Source organism: Grampus griseus (genome assembly GCF_964374135.1).
Source record: "Grampus griseus genome assembly, chromosome: 9".
Classification (NCBI taxonomy): Eukaryota; Metazoa; Chordata; class Mammalia; order Artiodactyla; family Delphinidae; genus Grampus; species Grampus griseus.
The window spans coordinates 102,874,767-102,892,027 of record NC_139003.1 but is presented as its reverse complement, the minus strand read 5'-3'; the positions used below and the strand labels follow the sequence as shown (position 1 = coordinate 102,892,027).

The following is a 17,261-nucleotide window of genomic DNA, read 5'->3' as shown; positions in this document are numbered from 1 at the left end:
TGTTTTGAATTTTTTCTGTTGACTTCTGATTTAATCACACTGGGTCAAAGACCGTGGCATGCATGAAACAGAATGCTTACAATTCAGTTCAACTTTCCATATATGGTCAACTTTTTAAAAAGTTATACAGATTTTAGAGAAGAATCAAGTGTCTTGTCTGTTGGGTGCAGGGTTCTACGTGTTTCTACTAATTTGAACCTGTTAATACTATTAGAGATATCCTAACAGTATTATATATAAATAATACAATAACACTACTATAATTATATATAAATAATGCCGTAATTATATACTATAATTGTATATAAATAATAATCGTCGTATTTTATATTTTCTGTCTGACATCCTTTTTTGTTCACATCTGGTTTTTCGTGCTTTTCTGCTTGATGTTGGTTGTTTTTATAAACTGTAGATTCCCTTATATTTTTTTCTGCTAGGTTAGAAGCTACAGATTATACACATATTCTTTGAGTAATTACAGTCAATAGTTTAGTTGCACCTACTATTTTAAAATACGTTAACTATCTTTTTTTCTAATGTAGTCTCAAGACATTTTACATTCCTTTTATCCTAACTAGGGTCTTATTATGATTCCATCACACATTTAACACTCATTCCCAATGGCTAATTAACCAAAGTTTTAGTTTAACCTGGTTTTAATAATTCACATAGAATTCAGCTTATGACACAGCATTTCCTTCTCAGCCCGTTACTCTTTTCACGCTCCGGGCCTTCCTCACCACCCACATTTCTTCTTCTGGAAGTACAACTTTTGATCATTCTTTTAGTGAGGACTGCCAGTAATAAACTGTCTCAACCTTCATCTGAAAGCTTTGTTTTGCTTTCACAAGCTGTTGGGATAAAATTTTAGACGGACAGTTCTTTTTCCCTCAACACCTTAAACATCTCCCACATCGTCTTCTGGCTCCTCCTGGGCCCAAGTCGGCCATCCGTCCAATGGCCATTCCTGGGTTGTGACATCTGTTTCCCTTTGGATCTTCTCTGGTCTTCCGTTTTCTGGAATAACGCTAACTGCTTTTAGATGCGGAAGAACGGTCATCTTTCCTCTTAGTTCTCTGAGTGCGGTGGGGAGGCTCTGTCTCCTCATTTCTGGCCCGTTCTTGGCCAGCATCTCTTCAAACCCCACCCCCATCCCCTCTACTCTCCTGTCCTCGTGCGCGTCTACATGACCGTGTCCAATGACCCGTCCACGTTTTCCCGTGACTCTCTGGGCTAGAGGGAGGTGACTCCGGCTCATCCATTCTCTTTAGACCAAATCCAGCATTTTGGAAATGCCAATGGCTATTCATCTCATTTCCAAAGCTTCTCAGGGACTCTCTCTCACAGCCCCCGTTCTTGCTTCATTTCTTCCCATTGCGTTTCACAGTTTCTTGTCCTCTCTGGTGGATGTTATTCTTGCTTTCATCTCCAGGGCATTACAAACACACTTATCTGCACGTTTAAGAGGCAATCTCTCGATCCTGGGAGCTGCGCTGCCCAGTAGCAGACTGCTTCCCGTGCTGGGAACACCGGCGTGCAGTGGTACCTGGGCTGGGCTGTGCTTCTGCGTCCCCTGCCCACCCTCCCGTGTGCTGGGGTACTGGGATGCTCAGGGACCTTCTCAGGGGAGGCTGCAGCGCTGTGGGGTCGTGCCAGCTGCCTGGCCGTAGGTCCACATGCACTGTTTTCCAGGGTCTTTCAGGAGGGGGGTGTGCCCCACCCCAGCTCCCAGCGAGCTGCAGGAGCTTGGCCCCTACTAGTCCCTGGGACCTGAACCGCTGCCGTCAGTGGTGGCTTTGGGACCTGCAGCCTGGTGGGCACGGGTGTCAGCACTGCTCACTGCTCTGGGGGCATCTCCGTCCTGTGTCTGAGCCAGGCTGAGTCCTTTTGATTTTCCTGTTTTATGTGCCGTGTGTGCAGAATTACTGAAGACTGGAGGGAAAGGTGGTCAATGTCATGATGGCTTAAAAGCCTGCACTGTCTGGGGAGCTGAGTTCAGCCTGGAGTCACGTCCACTCACTCCCCCAGGCCCAGCCGCAGCTGCTGAGACACACAGACCCCAGGTCACTCACTGTAAGCAGTGAGATGTAATAAGTTAAGATTTCCCTGAGTTTCATAGCCGATGTGATCAAACCGGTACTCCTCTTGCATCACTTCGTGTGAGAGTTTTCTAAAAGGGAACCCTAAAATTACGCTTGACACAGGAAATCCCGACAGCTTTTACAAATCTTCTAATGCTTGAGAAAACATCCTTTTGACTTCATGGCTAGCTCCCAGACTCTATTTTTGCTAAATTTCATCCTCTTTCTCCTTAGGCAATTAAGAAAATCTGATTATTCTAATTCCTACCAGTTCTAAACCCTACAATTTCTGATACTTAAACTCTCTAATAATCTCAACCACCAGCCATGTGTGCTCTTCCTGTCCCATCTCATGATCAGACCAATTATCTTCCTAAGTCTTGTCCTACGTGAAAGCTTGGGTTTATTAGACCTAAGTTACCAGACCTTGTAACCATTTAACCAGAAGAAACAGAAGGAATCCTAGGAAAGTAGAGAACTGCCAAGAGTACATACACGCAAAACCAGCTTAAGTGCAAATAAAAATGCCAAAATCAAGAGGGTCCCACCATGGAGGGGCCTCTAAGGTCGCCTTGAAGTTGAATCCCGGGAAAATCCACATGAAATCTATTTGGAAGTTTTGCTCACTGAAGTTGGTTCACTGAAAGAAACTATAGGAAGATGTCATAATCAAGTATTTCTCTCTTTTATAGACTTTATTTTCCTTAAAGGGGAAGAGAAGAGCTAAGGTCAGCATCTTCTTATATCAGAGCCAGGAACAGTTTCTTAGAATACAAAGCCTAGCATCGCTGCAACGCTGTAGTGAGAGTCAGGGCATCTGCGTCAGCGTGCTTTCGTGACTCCGTCCTTACCTTGGTGATTCGCCAGCCGGTCAGGCGGCGCTGGGAAGCCGGGTCCTGCCAGATTTCCAGGACGGCGAGGAGATGTCTGTTCCACCTGGTCCTGAAGAGACAGGTGGGGAAAGGCTCTGGTCAAAAGAAGCACTTCACAGGGGTCACATCCACCACCCCCAGCATTTCTTTTCTTTCTTCCCCCATTTCTTACTTTTTCGATTTATTTACTTTTTTAGTTTTGAACGACAGTTGTTTGAAATATGCAGTAAAAGGAAAGTTAATCATAAAAAGGGATAGTCTGCTGGCTAGGGAGTTGGAAGAAAAAGTTACTCCTTGTTTTTGGCTTACATTGCTTTCCCTGAATAGCAATTCAAAAAGAATTCCTGTCAACTGCAGGGTTTAAGCCCTGAATGTAAAGAATTAGCATTCCATGGGGCACAGGCATCTTCTGTAACAACTCCTGGTGATCGAGCCCTAGGCGGTCTGTTACCTGGGAAGGAAATGCCCAGCGACTGTTTTATAATTGGACCCTCCACAGAGCACCCTAGAGCTCAGTGGCACTGCAAAAAGAAATTTCCTTAATAGTATAGATGTATTCACATTCAATGTTTTTCCTACATCAGTTTTAATAAGTCATATTTTTATAGGTGCTTGTCTAATCTAAACTTCCAAATTTACTGGCATAATATTCATAACATCCTCTGATTTTATTTTACTATCTGAAGAGATGTCACTATAATTTTCCTGTTGCTGGTTGTTGGTGGGATCTTTCTTGATTTGGTTCACTGATTAGTGGGAAATACATTTTATTGATATTTTCCAAGAATAATCTTTTAGCTTCTTTGACCCTCTCTATTGTATTTTGTTTCTATTTCAGTACTTTTTCTCTTTTTTTTTTCTAATTTTATTGGAGTCTAGTTGATTTGCAATATTGTGTTAGTTTCAGGTGTACATCACAGTGATTCAGTTATATATATACACACATTCATTATTTTTCAGATTCTTTCCCCTTGTAGGTTATTACAGAATACTGACTAAGGCTCCCCATGCTATACTTAGGTCTTTGTTGGTTATCTAGTTTATACATAGTAGTGTGTATATTCAGTGGCATTTTTTAGACCTCAGGTGAAGAGAAAAATTTTCAGCGAAAGTTAAAACAGCAACATTAAAATCAAGCCCACAACTCCAGGGCTTCCCTGGTGGCGCAGTGGTTGAGAGTCCGCCTGCCGATGCAGGGGACACGGGTTCGTGCCCCAGTCCGGGGAGATCCCACATGCCGCAGAGCGGCTGGGCCCGTGAGCCATGGCCGCGGAGACTGCGCGTCCGGAGCCTGTGCTCCGCAACGGGAGAGACCACAACAGTGAGAGGCCCGCGTACCGCAATAAAAAAAAAAAAAAAAAAGCCCACAACTCCAGAAAAACATCTTCATGGGATTATAATCAAGCCAATGAAAGATACATTAAAACATGGACAAAGAAAATGGGCCTGTAACATATTTCCATGCTTAAAATAAAGTATTAGCAGTGATTAACTTGGGGTGGAGAGATGACAGACTTCTCCGGTAGATTTAAGAAGCTTTCGTAATTTTGTATAAATGCACAGATATTGCCTCTGTAATTGGAAAGCTTTTAGAACTGTGTCAGAAAGTATAAGATCTGCATGGAAAATCTATTAATATTAATAAAAATTGACACAGTACAAGTAGCTACCTTCAGCATCCTGGTACCACAAAGCTCCGCACATGGAAAGTCCCCCTCCCCCACCCCCTGGGTGCCAGCATGGCGTGGAGCTTATGCTGCCAGCCGAACTCCCATTTCATAGATGAGGAAGCTGAGGCACGAAGGAGCGTCCACCCGCTATCACCCCATGGTTAGGGGCAGCCCTGGGACTGGACCCCAGGCAGCTGGGCCCCAGAACCCAAGTGCCTTCCAGCCCAAGCTGCTCACACAAGAAACTCCAAAAAAGCACATTATTCTGACAAGACACTTTACGGCCTGAATGCTCCCCCCACCCCCTGGCCAGTGGCTTCTGCATCCAGAGCCCTGGCCTGCCCGGGGGTAGGATAGGATGGGTGATAACCCCACTGTGTGTCCACAGGTGAGGGTCTGGTCCACACTCTGCTGGGGCCACTCCCAAGAGAGGGAGGGCAGAGTGGGGAGCAGCACGGAGAGAGTCCAGAAGGGAGAGAAGATGCTTGCTACCCGGGGAGCACACAGCCGCCTTCACACCTTCCTCCAGAAAACCTGGGAAAACTGAACAAAGACCTCTGGTAAGGGAGAGATTTTCACACGCTTCTCTCTCTCTGCTCTCCCCCTTCAAAAGGAACAGCTTTCTTTTGGCTTTTTTAACCACAGACATAATGCTTGCTAGTTAGGAAAATCTAGATGCTAAAGAAAAGTATAAAGACAAAAGTGAACATGAACCTCTCTTCTCTCACCCAAGGATGTTATCCTATCAGCAGTTTCTGGGCTGTTATTTCAGAGAGAAAAAAAAAATGCACACACAGAGAGTGTGTACAGATGCAACGTTTGAATTACTTATGGATAGCGTATATGTTATATTTGAATCACATGGGGGTTACAAATGATTCTGATAAAAAATGGAATCACAGTCATGACACCTACTGCTATATTTTAACGTAGCTTTCTGAAATTTTCCATGGCAACAAACATTCCCCATCAGCCCTTTCATAATTCTAGCATACCCCATTAAGTAGCTGTGTAACACGATTTCTTTCATTAATACCCAACTGGCGAACGTAGAGTTTGTTAAGAAAGTAAGGTTTTGATTGGGAGAGAGGAGAGGGATTAGTTTGGAGAACATGGTGTCTGGGAGGCAAGAGTGATGCCACTAAGACTGCCCCCCTCCCCCGCCCACAAGGTGCTGAAGGTGGAGCTGGGCTGTCAAGGTTAGAGTACAGGGTGGTCCCCCCAGCCTAAGAGATTCAGCAGTCTCCCCGTCCGGGGTCACCCCACCTATTTTCAGCACCTCCACAGCCCAGTGTCTCTCCATCCAATCGGCTCTTTACCATCTGAGAGAAATATTTTTTTCCTTCTTTTCCAAACCTTAAAACCACCCCTATAAATTTTTGCAAATACAAAGCAGACACAAAAATTAGCCTAAATCCCATGACAGTGGGGTAAGGTAGCATTCTCCTGGACTTTGCACCTTTACTATGCATAGCTGGACACTGCGGAAATCACATGGTCTAAACAATTTTGTGGTTTTTCCCCAACTTATATCACAAGAGGTTATTTTAAAACCTTGGTAAATATCATTTTTTCAGATTCTAAACTACTCTCAGAAACACTTTCAGCCATTTGCAAATTTCAGATAACATAAATACAATCAAGCAAATACCTTTGTGCATAAAACCTTGTCCACATTTCTGATTATTCGCTTAGGATCCCCAGAGGTAGAAGGCCTAGGTCGAAAGTTAGGCGCTTTTTTTTGAGTCTAGACACACACTGTCAAGCTCTCGTTCACTCAGCTTACCCCTCCACCTGAAACAGAGACCTGCCCACTTCCCAACATCCCAGGCAGCTAACACTGCGATGGTGACTGTTTTGGAATTTTTATCTTGCCAGTCAGTCCCAGAGGCAGGCAGTGGCCTAATTCTGTGGTTTTCACAAGCAGGTCTTAAATCCTGAAGTTGGACAGTTTTTTCATATGCTTATCAGGCCTTTGTGTTTCTCCTTTTGGACTACCCTTTTTTTGACAGGCCAGCTGGACCGGTGCAAGGGCTCCCAATCGAGCCTCTGTGAAGGAACCTCAGCCCCCATCACCCAGCTGAGGGTTTGGGACCAGCGTCTGGACTCGCCGAGTCAGTTGGCAAAATCTGTCAAATGGGCCGCACACCGCCTGCAGGACGGCTGGGAGGGCACCAGTCCTGAGGCCCTGGACTCCCCAGATATGTCGGTCTGTCTCTTAACCTCCCAGGATGAGCTCTTTATGTGCTAAGAAACAAAGTTTGGCCCTCTTTGTAGCAAATACTCTTCCCACCTTGTCTGAGATTTAATTACACTTTTTGATTCTCAGAGTTTAAGTCAATGCAGTCACGTTTATTGACGTTTTCTTTGGGGCTCACTATTTTACGCTTGAAGCATCCGTTTACGTGTTGTCCTGGTTTCCTCCCCGTCCGGGTGCATTCTCTTTCATCTCTCTGCCATCTATTTTGGAGGGCAGGAAGAGGTGAGGCCAAAAACCGACCAGTCCACGCAGGCCCATTTATCACCCAATCTTCCCTCGTGCCTGGTCTGGAAGGTCACTTTCACATCCCACGTTACAATCCACGCACACAGGGGTCTGTGGTCCTCGCTGGTGCCACAGACCTGCTCCTTCCTGGGCTAGCTCCCAGGTTCCCATGCTCACTGCTGCTGGACACGTTTATCATCAGCACATGTTTCCCCCTTTGCTGCTTTTACATGAGTTCCTCAGCCACTTTCTTCTAAACAAGCAGTGTCAAAGTGTCACAGGGAAGAACAAATCTGACTCCATATTGGATCTGTTTCTTTTACTTTAACCTTTGTCCTCTATTGCTTTTGCTTCGAGTTAAATATACAGGAGAGCCCATTCTCAAGGCTCTGACCCTTAAGGATATAACACTTTTCCATTCATATAGAAATAAAAAGTTGCAGAACAGAGAGTAACATTCCTCTTGCTGAAGGTTTACAGGAACATTGTGAACTGACATACGCGGACAGCTGCAAGAACAAAGGATTGTGACACCAAGACGCCTGCAGCAACCAACCACGCCCCTCCCTCACCTGGCCTTTACAAATGCTTTGTTGAAACCCTTCGGGGTAGTTCGGGGTTTTCTGGGGCATAAGCCACCCACCTCCTTGCATGGCCCTGCAATAAACCTTTCTCTGCTCCAAACTCCAATATTTCAGTATAGTTTGGCCTCACTGTGCATCAGGAACGTGGACTTGCGTTTGGTAACGAAAGTCTGCTTAGATTAATTAAACTTCTCATCTGGAATATTTCCTTATATTTAAGTAATTACTACCCATTACTAACACGAATGTTGGGAGCGGACCATCTGACTGAAATCAGACCACACAAGCATCGAAAGTATAAACCAAGAAGCTGTGATACCCCACGTATTTCAAAGGGTTTGGGGGTCCAGCTGACCCGAGGCCCTGCTCAAGGCAGGCGTTTCTGGGGCTGGGCGTGGCCTGACAGGTAAACAAACACCTCGGTGTTTCCTGTGCACCTGCCATTCTGAGAGCCAGTCACCCAGCAACACGCTGCCCTCCTGAGAACACCTCTTTTCAGTGATGTGCACAGCAGACCCCACCGAGACCTCTGTTCAGAAAACAAGTAACCTTCTAACCTAATTTAAGGCAACCTTGTCTAAATAGCGTGACCAGATTTAGCAACTAAAAATACAGAACGTTCGGTGAAACTTGAATTTCAGACAAACAACTAATAGTTTTTCTGGTGTATGTCCCAAATGTTGCATGGGGCTTATCCTAAAAAAATGCTGTGGTTTATCTGAATTTCACTTGGCAGGCTCTAGTTTATCTGGCAACTCTACACCTAAAGTACCATTTGAAATCTGACAGGCTTGCCTGGCAAATTACAGCAGTAAGAACAAAATCTCGACAATTGCCTCATTTGTTCATATATAAAACTCCCAGATCGAAAGAGCAGAAGTCAGCATATAGAAGCTTCAGACAAGAATTCTATTATCTTGCAAAGCCAAGAGGAATGAAATAGGATGGAAACTGATGGTGTTTGTAAACTAAAGCCAGAGCACGAAGGCCCACCGTGGCATAGAACAGAAACTCCCCACAGTGCTGGAAGGTCAAGTGCAGAGGAAGTGCACAATAATACAAACTGGGACCGGGGTAAAGTCTTCTCGCTGGGCTGGCCTGGTCTCCTCCAGGGCTAGTCTGGTCTGTCTGGGGGGGTTCTCCCGTCCCAGGTTGGTGGGCCTCCCTCTTGGTGAGGGGGTCAGAGTGGCCAGGCCGGGGCCCAGGGCCAGCATTACACAGCCTCCTTGTCTGCACGAGGCCCATGGCCTGCAGAGGGAGGCGCGGGCTCTTCTCTGAAGGTGGCCACTAGCCGACGATGCTTCTCTGAAGCACAGCCCTTGGTCACAGTGCTGTTTACCCCTCGGAGAGGTGGGCGGCTGGGAGCCCCTTCATTAAAGCTGCATGGGTCACTTCACCATTTAGTGCTGGATCCCAAACCCACGTGCTTTAGAAACATTTTCCAAAGTCGGAAGCAAGCAAGGCCTAGACACCTTCCTCCTGCAGGGTGACCTCGTGCTAAGTGATCTCGTCCAAGCCTCACTGAGCCCTGGGAGCTGGTGGGGGGTGAGCCACAGGGTGCGAAGGGGCAGGCAGGAGAGGCCAGACGTGGACTGATTCTCCAGCACGGCTGTGTGATTCCTCTAGAAAGTTCCTTAGTGAGCCCCACTTCTGGGGTCGCATGAACGCCCCCAGGCTTGCTCCTTCAGGCCTCTTGCTGGCTCCAGGCTGGGGCACCAACCTGGCCAGCTCCTCTGGACCCTCCAGTCCCACCCTGGACCTGTCCTCCTTACCCCCCGGGAGCGCCCACTGCCCACTGCTGAGGCTTCTGCCCATGGAGGGGCTGCGGGGGGGAACCTGCAGGTTCAAAGATTACACCTAAAAAGTGCCTCAAGCTGGGGTCAGGACTCCACAGGGCCTGGCGACAGGGCTTGGGCCCCTCCCTGTCATTCCCAGAGCATCACGCTAGTCTCACCTGGAGAAACAAGTGAGAAATGCAGACTCCAGGGCCCTGTTCAGTCCTGAGTCTGAGCTGGAGTCTGAGCTCCTTACCTTAGGTGATTCACTCACTGGAACATTCCAGGGGCCACAGTCGTGTGCCTCCCCCTCCTGCTCTTTGTGGAGTCCTCACTGTCTGGAATATTCTCTGCCCTCCATACACACCATCTGCTCAACCTCCAGGTCCAGCCCAAAAGGCACCCCCTTCTGGAGCTTTCTGTGACAGCCCACAGGACCGTGGTCACTTACCCCTCCCCCCGCTGCCCTGCTTCAATTAAAGTGAGAAGTAAGGAGGGTGCACCCCTCCGCCCCTAGAGCACCGACCACCCTGTCCCCTCCTCCCACCCCCAGCCCGACCCCAGCCTCACCGCCGACTGCTTCTCAGGGAGGCGGTGAAGGTGGAGGCCCCAGGATGGAAGCAAGGCCTCGGAACGCTGTCCTGGGACACACAAGCCCCTGCTGGAGGCCAGCAGAACGACCTGTGTTTCAGCAAAAACTTTGACAATGCAGCCTGGGTGCAGAACAGGCAAGAGGCCAACTGTCAGCTGGCACTCACATCTAATAAACCCTGGCCTAAGCTGCTGTGGAACAGTACAAGATGCTCAAGAAGAACACTGCTCCAGGGACCAGAAAACGTTCACTGGGCAGGTGAGCAGTTCTGGGGTCACATATGCCTCGGAGAGCAGCTAGGAGAATTTGATGAGACCGGAGTGTAACAGTCAGGACAGCATCTGCCGGGTAACAAATGAGAATGAACAGGTAAGGCCAGACTCTGGGATCAAATTCCAGTTTCCAACCTGCTGGTTAGTCCTGTGACATTGGGCAACTTCCTGCATCTCTGTGCTTCCTTGGGGAAGAATGGGGACCTCACAGGTCGGTTGGGATGATTAAATTAAAATGATGTAAAGAAAGGGTCTGTCGAGTGACTAAAGCTACCAGGTGTTCAGTGATGGTCAGTAAGCAACAGGGACAAGAAGTCCGTAAACAAGATCTCTCTCTAGTGGGCGTCCCAGGGATTTGTCCTCACACCTGCCTGTATACAATCTCTCAGGGACCTGAATAAAGACACAGTAGGTGCCCTTAGTTACCCTGCTAAGTTGAACAAAGATCAACACCACAGAAAACAGAATGAGAGGAACTGAAATGTACTCGACAAGCGAGAATGCTCAATCAGAATCTACAAGCAGAAATCTAACGTGAATAAACGTAAACACTAGAGGACTCAAAACCAACCAGCCAACCGGCCAACAGTGCACGAGAATGGTGTAGGGGAACGGGCAGTCCCAGGACAGCAGCCCGAGGCGGCGGCTAAGACAAAGCCAGAGTGGCTCCCAGCCACCCACAGCCCTACCGCCAGCTGGCCCTCTGCTGAGCAGGGAAAAGACATAATGACAAGGGATCCCCGCTCCAGCTCCCGGCAGCTCTTGGGCCTCCCCCAGGCCTTTCCCACCAGGTAGCCCTCCTGCCCCCTGACCTTGCTGCCTGGAGAAACTGCTGACCCCCAGCTAAGGCACAACAGGCCAACGCTTCTGAAAATCAACATGGGAAATGCAAGCGCCATGGCTTCTGTCATTTCACACAAGGTGCAGTTAAAGCTGTAAAACAAATCAAAATGGAAATCCACTAAGCTATGAGACGGCTGTCCTCGTGAAGAATAGGCAGCTAAATGGCCCAAGGCCCGCTTCTGTCCACGGCATATATGTGTTACTGTAGAACTTTCCAACATACACAGGTGGGGAGGTGTGATCCAGATTTCATAGTTACCCTACCCCGAGCCACAGACAATCACTAACTTTTATTAAAAATGGGTGTGAAGATTCCAGTTCAAGATGGTGACACAGGAAGATCCTGAACTCACCTGTTCCTACGGACACACTGACCTTACAGCTACACAGGGAACAACCTGCTCCTAAAAAGCCTACGGCTGGCTGAGTGATGCCCGCACGTCAGGCAAACAAGAAGGAAACCATATCAAGGCAGGAGGGAGGGGCTGGGACACGACCTGGCCATAAACCCCACCCCTGGCTCAGTGACCCACAACCGCGAGAAAACTCGAAATCTAGAGCTTCTCCCGAGGAGCAAAGGTTCAAACCCCACATCAGTACCTCAACGTGTAGGGTCTGCACCTGAGAGGCAAGCCTGAAAAAAACATCTAATTTTGAAAACCAAAGGGGTTCATGTCCCAAGATGCACAGGACTGCAGTGATCTGGAAGGGCCCACGTGCTTGGACTCACCCGCCCAAGAGCCCGGCTCAGAGGTCGGTGCTATCTTCACAACCTCTCTGCTGCACTCTAGAGCACCAGCATCTCCTGGAGGGGAGCTTTACATACTACAGGTGCCCTTACTTCCAGGTCAGGTGCCCTGGTTTCAGCAGTTGCTACCCAGGGGATGCCACCTGGTCACCTGGCTCTGGAGGCCAGAGGGTCTGCATTCCTGGGATTCACAAGACTCTGGCGATCAGAGAGATGGTTCGTGCAAAGATGCACCCTACGGCACTGCACAGAGAGCAGATGGAGCCCCAATATTTGTGACGGCCACCCAGGGGACACCACGAGATAGTCTGTCCAACGGGGCTTACTTTTGGGGCCCCACACGACTGTATATATTTATACACTTTTGAAAGCTAATGCCTGAGGGTCTGGCTTCCAAGCAGCCTGTACTGAGGTGCTGAGATCCTCCCCTTAAACACACTGACAGGTTGTGGTACATCATCAATGACTGGGAGACATCAAAAATATAATGGGCTTCCGAGAGAAGCACAAAGGTTTGACTGATGACCAAGAGCTGGGGTAGGGTTGACAAGAAAATGTATGAAATAATAATAAATCTCACTGAAAGGTAATTATATAGTATAGATATAAATTAGGCACTTATAAATAATTAGTTAAGGGATAACAAGATAAAAAGATGTAAAATACGACATCAAAAACATAAAACATGGTGGAGTGGGAGAGTAAAAATGCTGGGCTTTATTTAGAATGGGATCAAACTGAAGTTCTTATCAACTTAAAATAGACTGTTACAGATGTAACTTATTAAGCCTCACAGTAACCACAAAGCAAAAACCTATACAGAAAATATACAAAAGAAAAAGAGAAAGGAATACAAGCATTATATAAGCACTAAAGAAAGTCATAAATCATAAAGGAAGAGAACAAAAGAACAGAGAGGAACTACAGAAACAGCCCGGAAAAAGAAAATGGCGGTAAATTCATACCTATCAATAATTAATTTAAACATAAATGGACTAAACCCTTCTATCAGAAGACATGGGGTGACTGAATGGATAAAAATATAAGACCAGGGCTTCCCTGGTGGCACAGTGGTTGGGGGTCCGCCTGCCGATGCAGGGGCATGGGTTCGTGCGCCGGTTCAGAAGGATCCCACGTGCCGCAGTGTGGCTAGGCCCGTGAGCCATGGCCGCTGGGCCTGCCCGTCCGAAGCCTGTGCTCCGCAACAGGAGAGGCCACAGCGGCAAGAGGCCCGTGTACCGCCAAAATAAATATATATATATATATATATATATACATATATATATAACCAATCTATAGGCTGCCTACAAGAGACTTAATTCACATATAAGACCACACACTGACTGAAAGTGAAGGGATGGAAAAAGACATTTCCTACAAATGGAAACCGAAAGAAAGCTGGAGTAACTATACTTATATCAGACAAAAGACCTGGAAACAAAGACTGCAATAAGAGACAAAGAAAGGCATCACATAATGATAAAGAGGTCGACCCAACAAGAGGATATAACATTTGTAAATATCTATGCACTCAACACAGGAGTGCCTAACTATATAAAGTAAATATTACCAGAACTAAAAGGAGAAATAGATAGCAATACAGTAATAGTAGGGACTTTAATACCCCACTTACATCAATGGCTAGATCATCCAGACAGAAAATCAATAAGGAAACATTAGCCTTAAAAGATACACTAGAATACATGGCTTGTACAGATATACACAGAACATTACACCTGAAGGCAGCAGAATACACAATCTTCTCAAGTACCCATGGAACATTTCCCAAGCTAGATCTTATGTTAGTCCATAACACAAGTCTTAATAAATTTACAACAGAAATCAGATCAAGCGCTATTTTCTGATCACGATAATATGAAACTAGAAATTAATTACATGAAGAAAACTGTAAAATTGGCAAATAAGTGGAGATTAAACAATATGCTACTGAACAGCCAATGGTTCAAAGAATAAAAATATAAAAAATACCTTGAGACAAATGAAAATGGAGTTATAGCAAACCAAAATTTGTGCAATACAGCAAAAGCAGTTCTAAGAGGAAAGCTCACAGTGACACAGGCCTACTTCAAGAAACAAGAAAAGTCTCAAATAAACAACCTAACTTTACAACTCAAGGAACTAGATAAAGAAGAACAAACAAAGCCCAAAGATAGGAGAAGTGAGGAAATAAAATTTAAAACAGAAATAAATGAAATGGAGACTAAAAAGGCAATAGAGAAGATCAACGAAACTAAGATCCCGGTCTTCGAAAAAAATAAACAACATTGACAAACCGTTAGCTAGACTCGGCAGGACAAAAAGAGGACACAAATAAATAAAATCAGAAATGAAAAAGGAGACTTTATAACTGATATCACAATTTACAAAGAAACATAAGAATCTACCACAAACAATTACACACCAACAAACTGGACATCCTAGAAGAAATGGATAAATATCTAGAAACATACAACCTACTAAGACTGAATGATGATGAAACAGAAAACCTGAACAAACTTACTACTAGTAAGGATATTTAATCAGTAATAAAAATCCTCCCAACAAATGAAAGTCCAGGATCAGATGGCTTCACTGGTGGATGCTACCAAACTTTCCAAGAAGAATCAATACCAATCCTTCTCAAATTCCTCCAGAAAACAGAAGAGGAGGGAACGCTTCCAAACTCATTTTATAAGGACAGCATTACCCTAATACCAAACAAAGATGCCACAAGAAAAGAAAATTATAAGCTAATATCCCTAATGAACATAGATGTAAAAATCCTCAACAAAATATTAGCAAAGCAAATTCAACAATACATTAAAATGATCATATACCATGATCAAGTGGGATTTATTCCAGGGATGCAAGGATGATTCAACATATGCAGATCAGTCAATATGATACACCAAATTAACAAAATGAAGGCTAAAAAAATCATAATCTCAACAGATGCAGAAAAAGCATTTAACAAAATTCAGTATCATTTTTGATAAAAACTTTCAACAAAGTGGGTATAGAGGGAATATACCTCAATATAATAAAGGTCATATACGATATGCCCACAGCTAACATCATACTCAATGGTGAAAAGCTGAAAGCATTTCCTCTAAGATCAGGAACAAGACAAGGATGCCTACTCCTGCCACTCTTATTCGACATAGTATTGGAAGCAGTAGCCAGAGCAAGTAGGCAAGAAAAAGAAGTAAAAGTTATCCAAATTGGAAAGCAAAAAGTGAAACTCACTGTTTGGAGATGCCATGAAATTGTATATAGAAAACCCTACAGGCTCCATCAAAAAACTGTTAGAGATGATAACAAATGAACTCAGTAAAGGTTCAGGATACAAAATCAATTGCACCTATATATACTAACAATGAGAAATAAAGAAAATAATCTCATTTACAATTACATCAAGAAGAATAAAGTACCTAAGAATAAATCTAACCAAGGAGATGAAAGGCCTGTACACTGAAAACAATAAGGCATTAATGGAAGAAACTGAAGATGCACATGAATGGAAGATAGTCCATGCTCATGGATTAGAGGAACCAATATTGTTAAACTGTCCGTATTATCCAAAGCAACCTACAGATTCAATGCAATCCCTATCAAAATTTTTCATTTTTCAAAGAAATAGTACAAATAGTCTTAAAATTTGTATGGAACCACGAAAACCTCGAATAGCCAAAGCAGTCTTGGGAAAGAACAGCAAAGTTGGAGGCTTCAAGTTCCCTGATTTCAAACCACAGTTGGCTCTCCATATCCATGGGTCCTACATGTGAGGATTCAACCAACTGCGGATTGAAAATATTTGAAAAAAAAATTCCAGGAAAGTCCAAACAGCAAACTTGAATTGCTGCACACCAGCAATGCAATACATTTATGTTGTATTTCCAATGCTTTAGATAGTGTTTACATGGTACTGGGTATTATAAGTGATTGAGAGATCATTTAAAGTATATGAAAGGATGTGCACAGGTTATACACAAATACTACACCATTTTATACAAGGGACTTAAGCATCTGCAGATTTTGGTATCTGAGAGGGGTCCTGGAACCAATCCTCTGTGGATACCAAGGGACAACTGTATATTACAAAGCTATAGTAATTAAAACAATATGATAATGGCACAAAAACAGACACACAGATCAAAGGAACAGAACAGAGAGCCCAGAAATAAACCCATACATATATGGGCAATTATTTATGACAAAGGAGCCAAGAATATACAATGGGGAAAGACACTCTCTTCAATAAATGATGTTGGGAAAACTGGACAGCTACATGCAAAAGAATGAAAGAATGCAAAAGAATGAAATGCAAAAGAATGCAAAAGAATGAAACTCAACCACTATCTTATACCATACCAAAAAATTAACTCAAAATGGATTAAAGACTTGAACTTAAGACTTTGAAATCATAAAACTCCTAGAAGAAAACATAGGTGGTGAGCCCCTTGACTTATGTTAAGGATGTCTTGGTGATGATTTTTTCAATCTGACACCAAAGCAAACGACACAAAAGCAAAAGTAAAAAGTAGGACTATATCATATTAAAAAGCTTTTGCACAGCAAAGGAAACCATCAACAAAGTAAGAAGGCACCCTAGTGAATGGGAGAAAATATTTGCAAATTGTATATATGATAAGGGGCTAACACCCAAAATGTATAAAGAACTTATATAACTCAACACTAAAAAAAAAAACAAAAAACAAAAACACCAAACAATCCTATTAAAAAATGGGCAGAAAACCTGAATAGACATTTTCCCAAAGAAGATACACAGACGGCCAACAGGCACATGAAAAGATGCTCAAAATCACTAATCATCAGGGAAATGCAAATCAAAACAATGAGATATCACTGTACACCTGTCAGGATGTATTATCAAAAAGACAAGAAATGAGAGGGTTGGAGAGGATGTGGTGAAAGGAAACTATGCATTGACAGAAATGTAAAATGGTGTAGCTACTATGGAAAACAGGATGGAGGTTCCTCAGAATATGAAAAACAGAGCCACCATGTGATCCAGCAATTCTATTTCTGGATATCTAAAGAAAACGAAAACACTAATTCGAAATGATACATGTACCCCCATGTTCACTGCAGCATTATTTACAATAACCAAGATACGGAAGCAACCTACATGTCCACTGATGGATGAATGGATAAAGAAGATATGGCATATAAACAGAACATTATCCAGACATAAAAAGGAATAAAATCTTGCCATTTGTGACAACAAGGGTAGACCTTGAGGGCATTATGCTAAGTGAAACAGGTCAGACAGAGAAAGATAAATACTATATGATCTCTTGGTCTCTCGTGTAAGTGGA

At 44.4% G+C, this 17,261-nt stretch overlaps 1 protein-coding gene across 2 annotated transcripts in view; it reads right to left on the bottom strand.

The window, feature by feature from the left end:
* The window catches only part of GRB10 (growth factor receptor bound protein 10), a 162,340-nt gene that overhangs the window by 96,353 nt on the left and 48,726 nt on the right, over positions 1-17,261 (bottom strand). For both annotated transcript variants that reach the window (XM_082661649.1, XM_082661650.1), the window contains one exon: positions 2,933-3,023. In XM_082661649.1, coding sequence (XP_082517775.1) covers positions 2,933-3,023 — 91 coding nt within the window. The remainder of the gene's footprint in view (positions 1-2,932; positions 3,024-17,261) is intronic.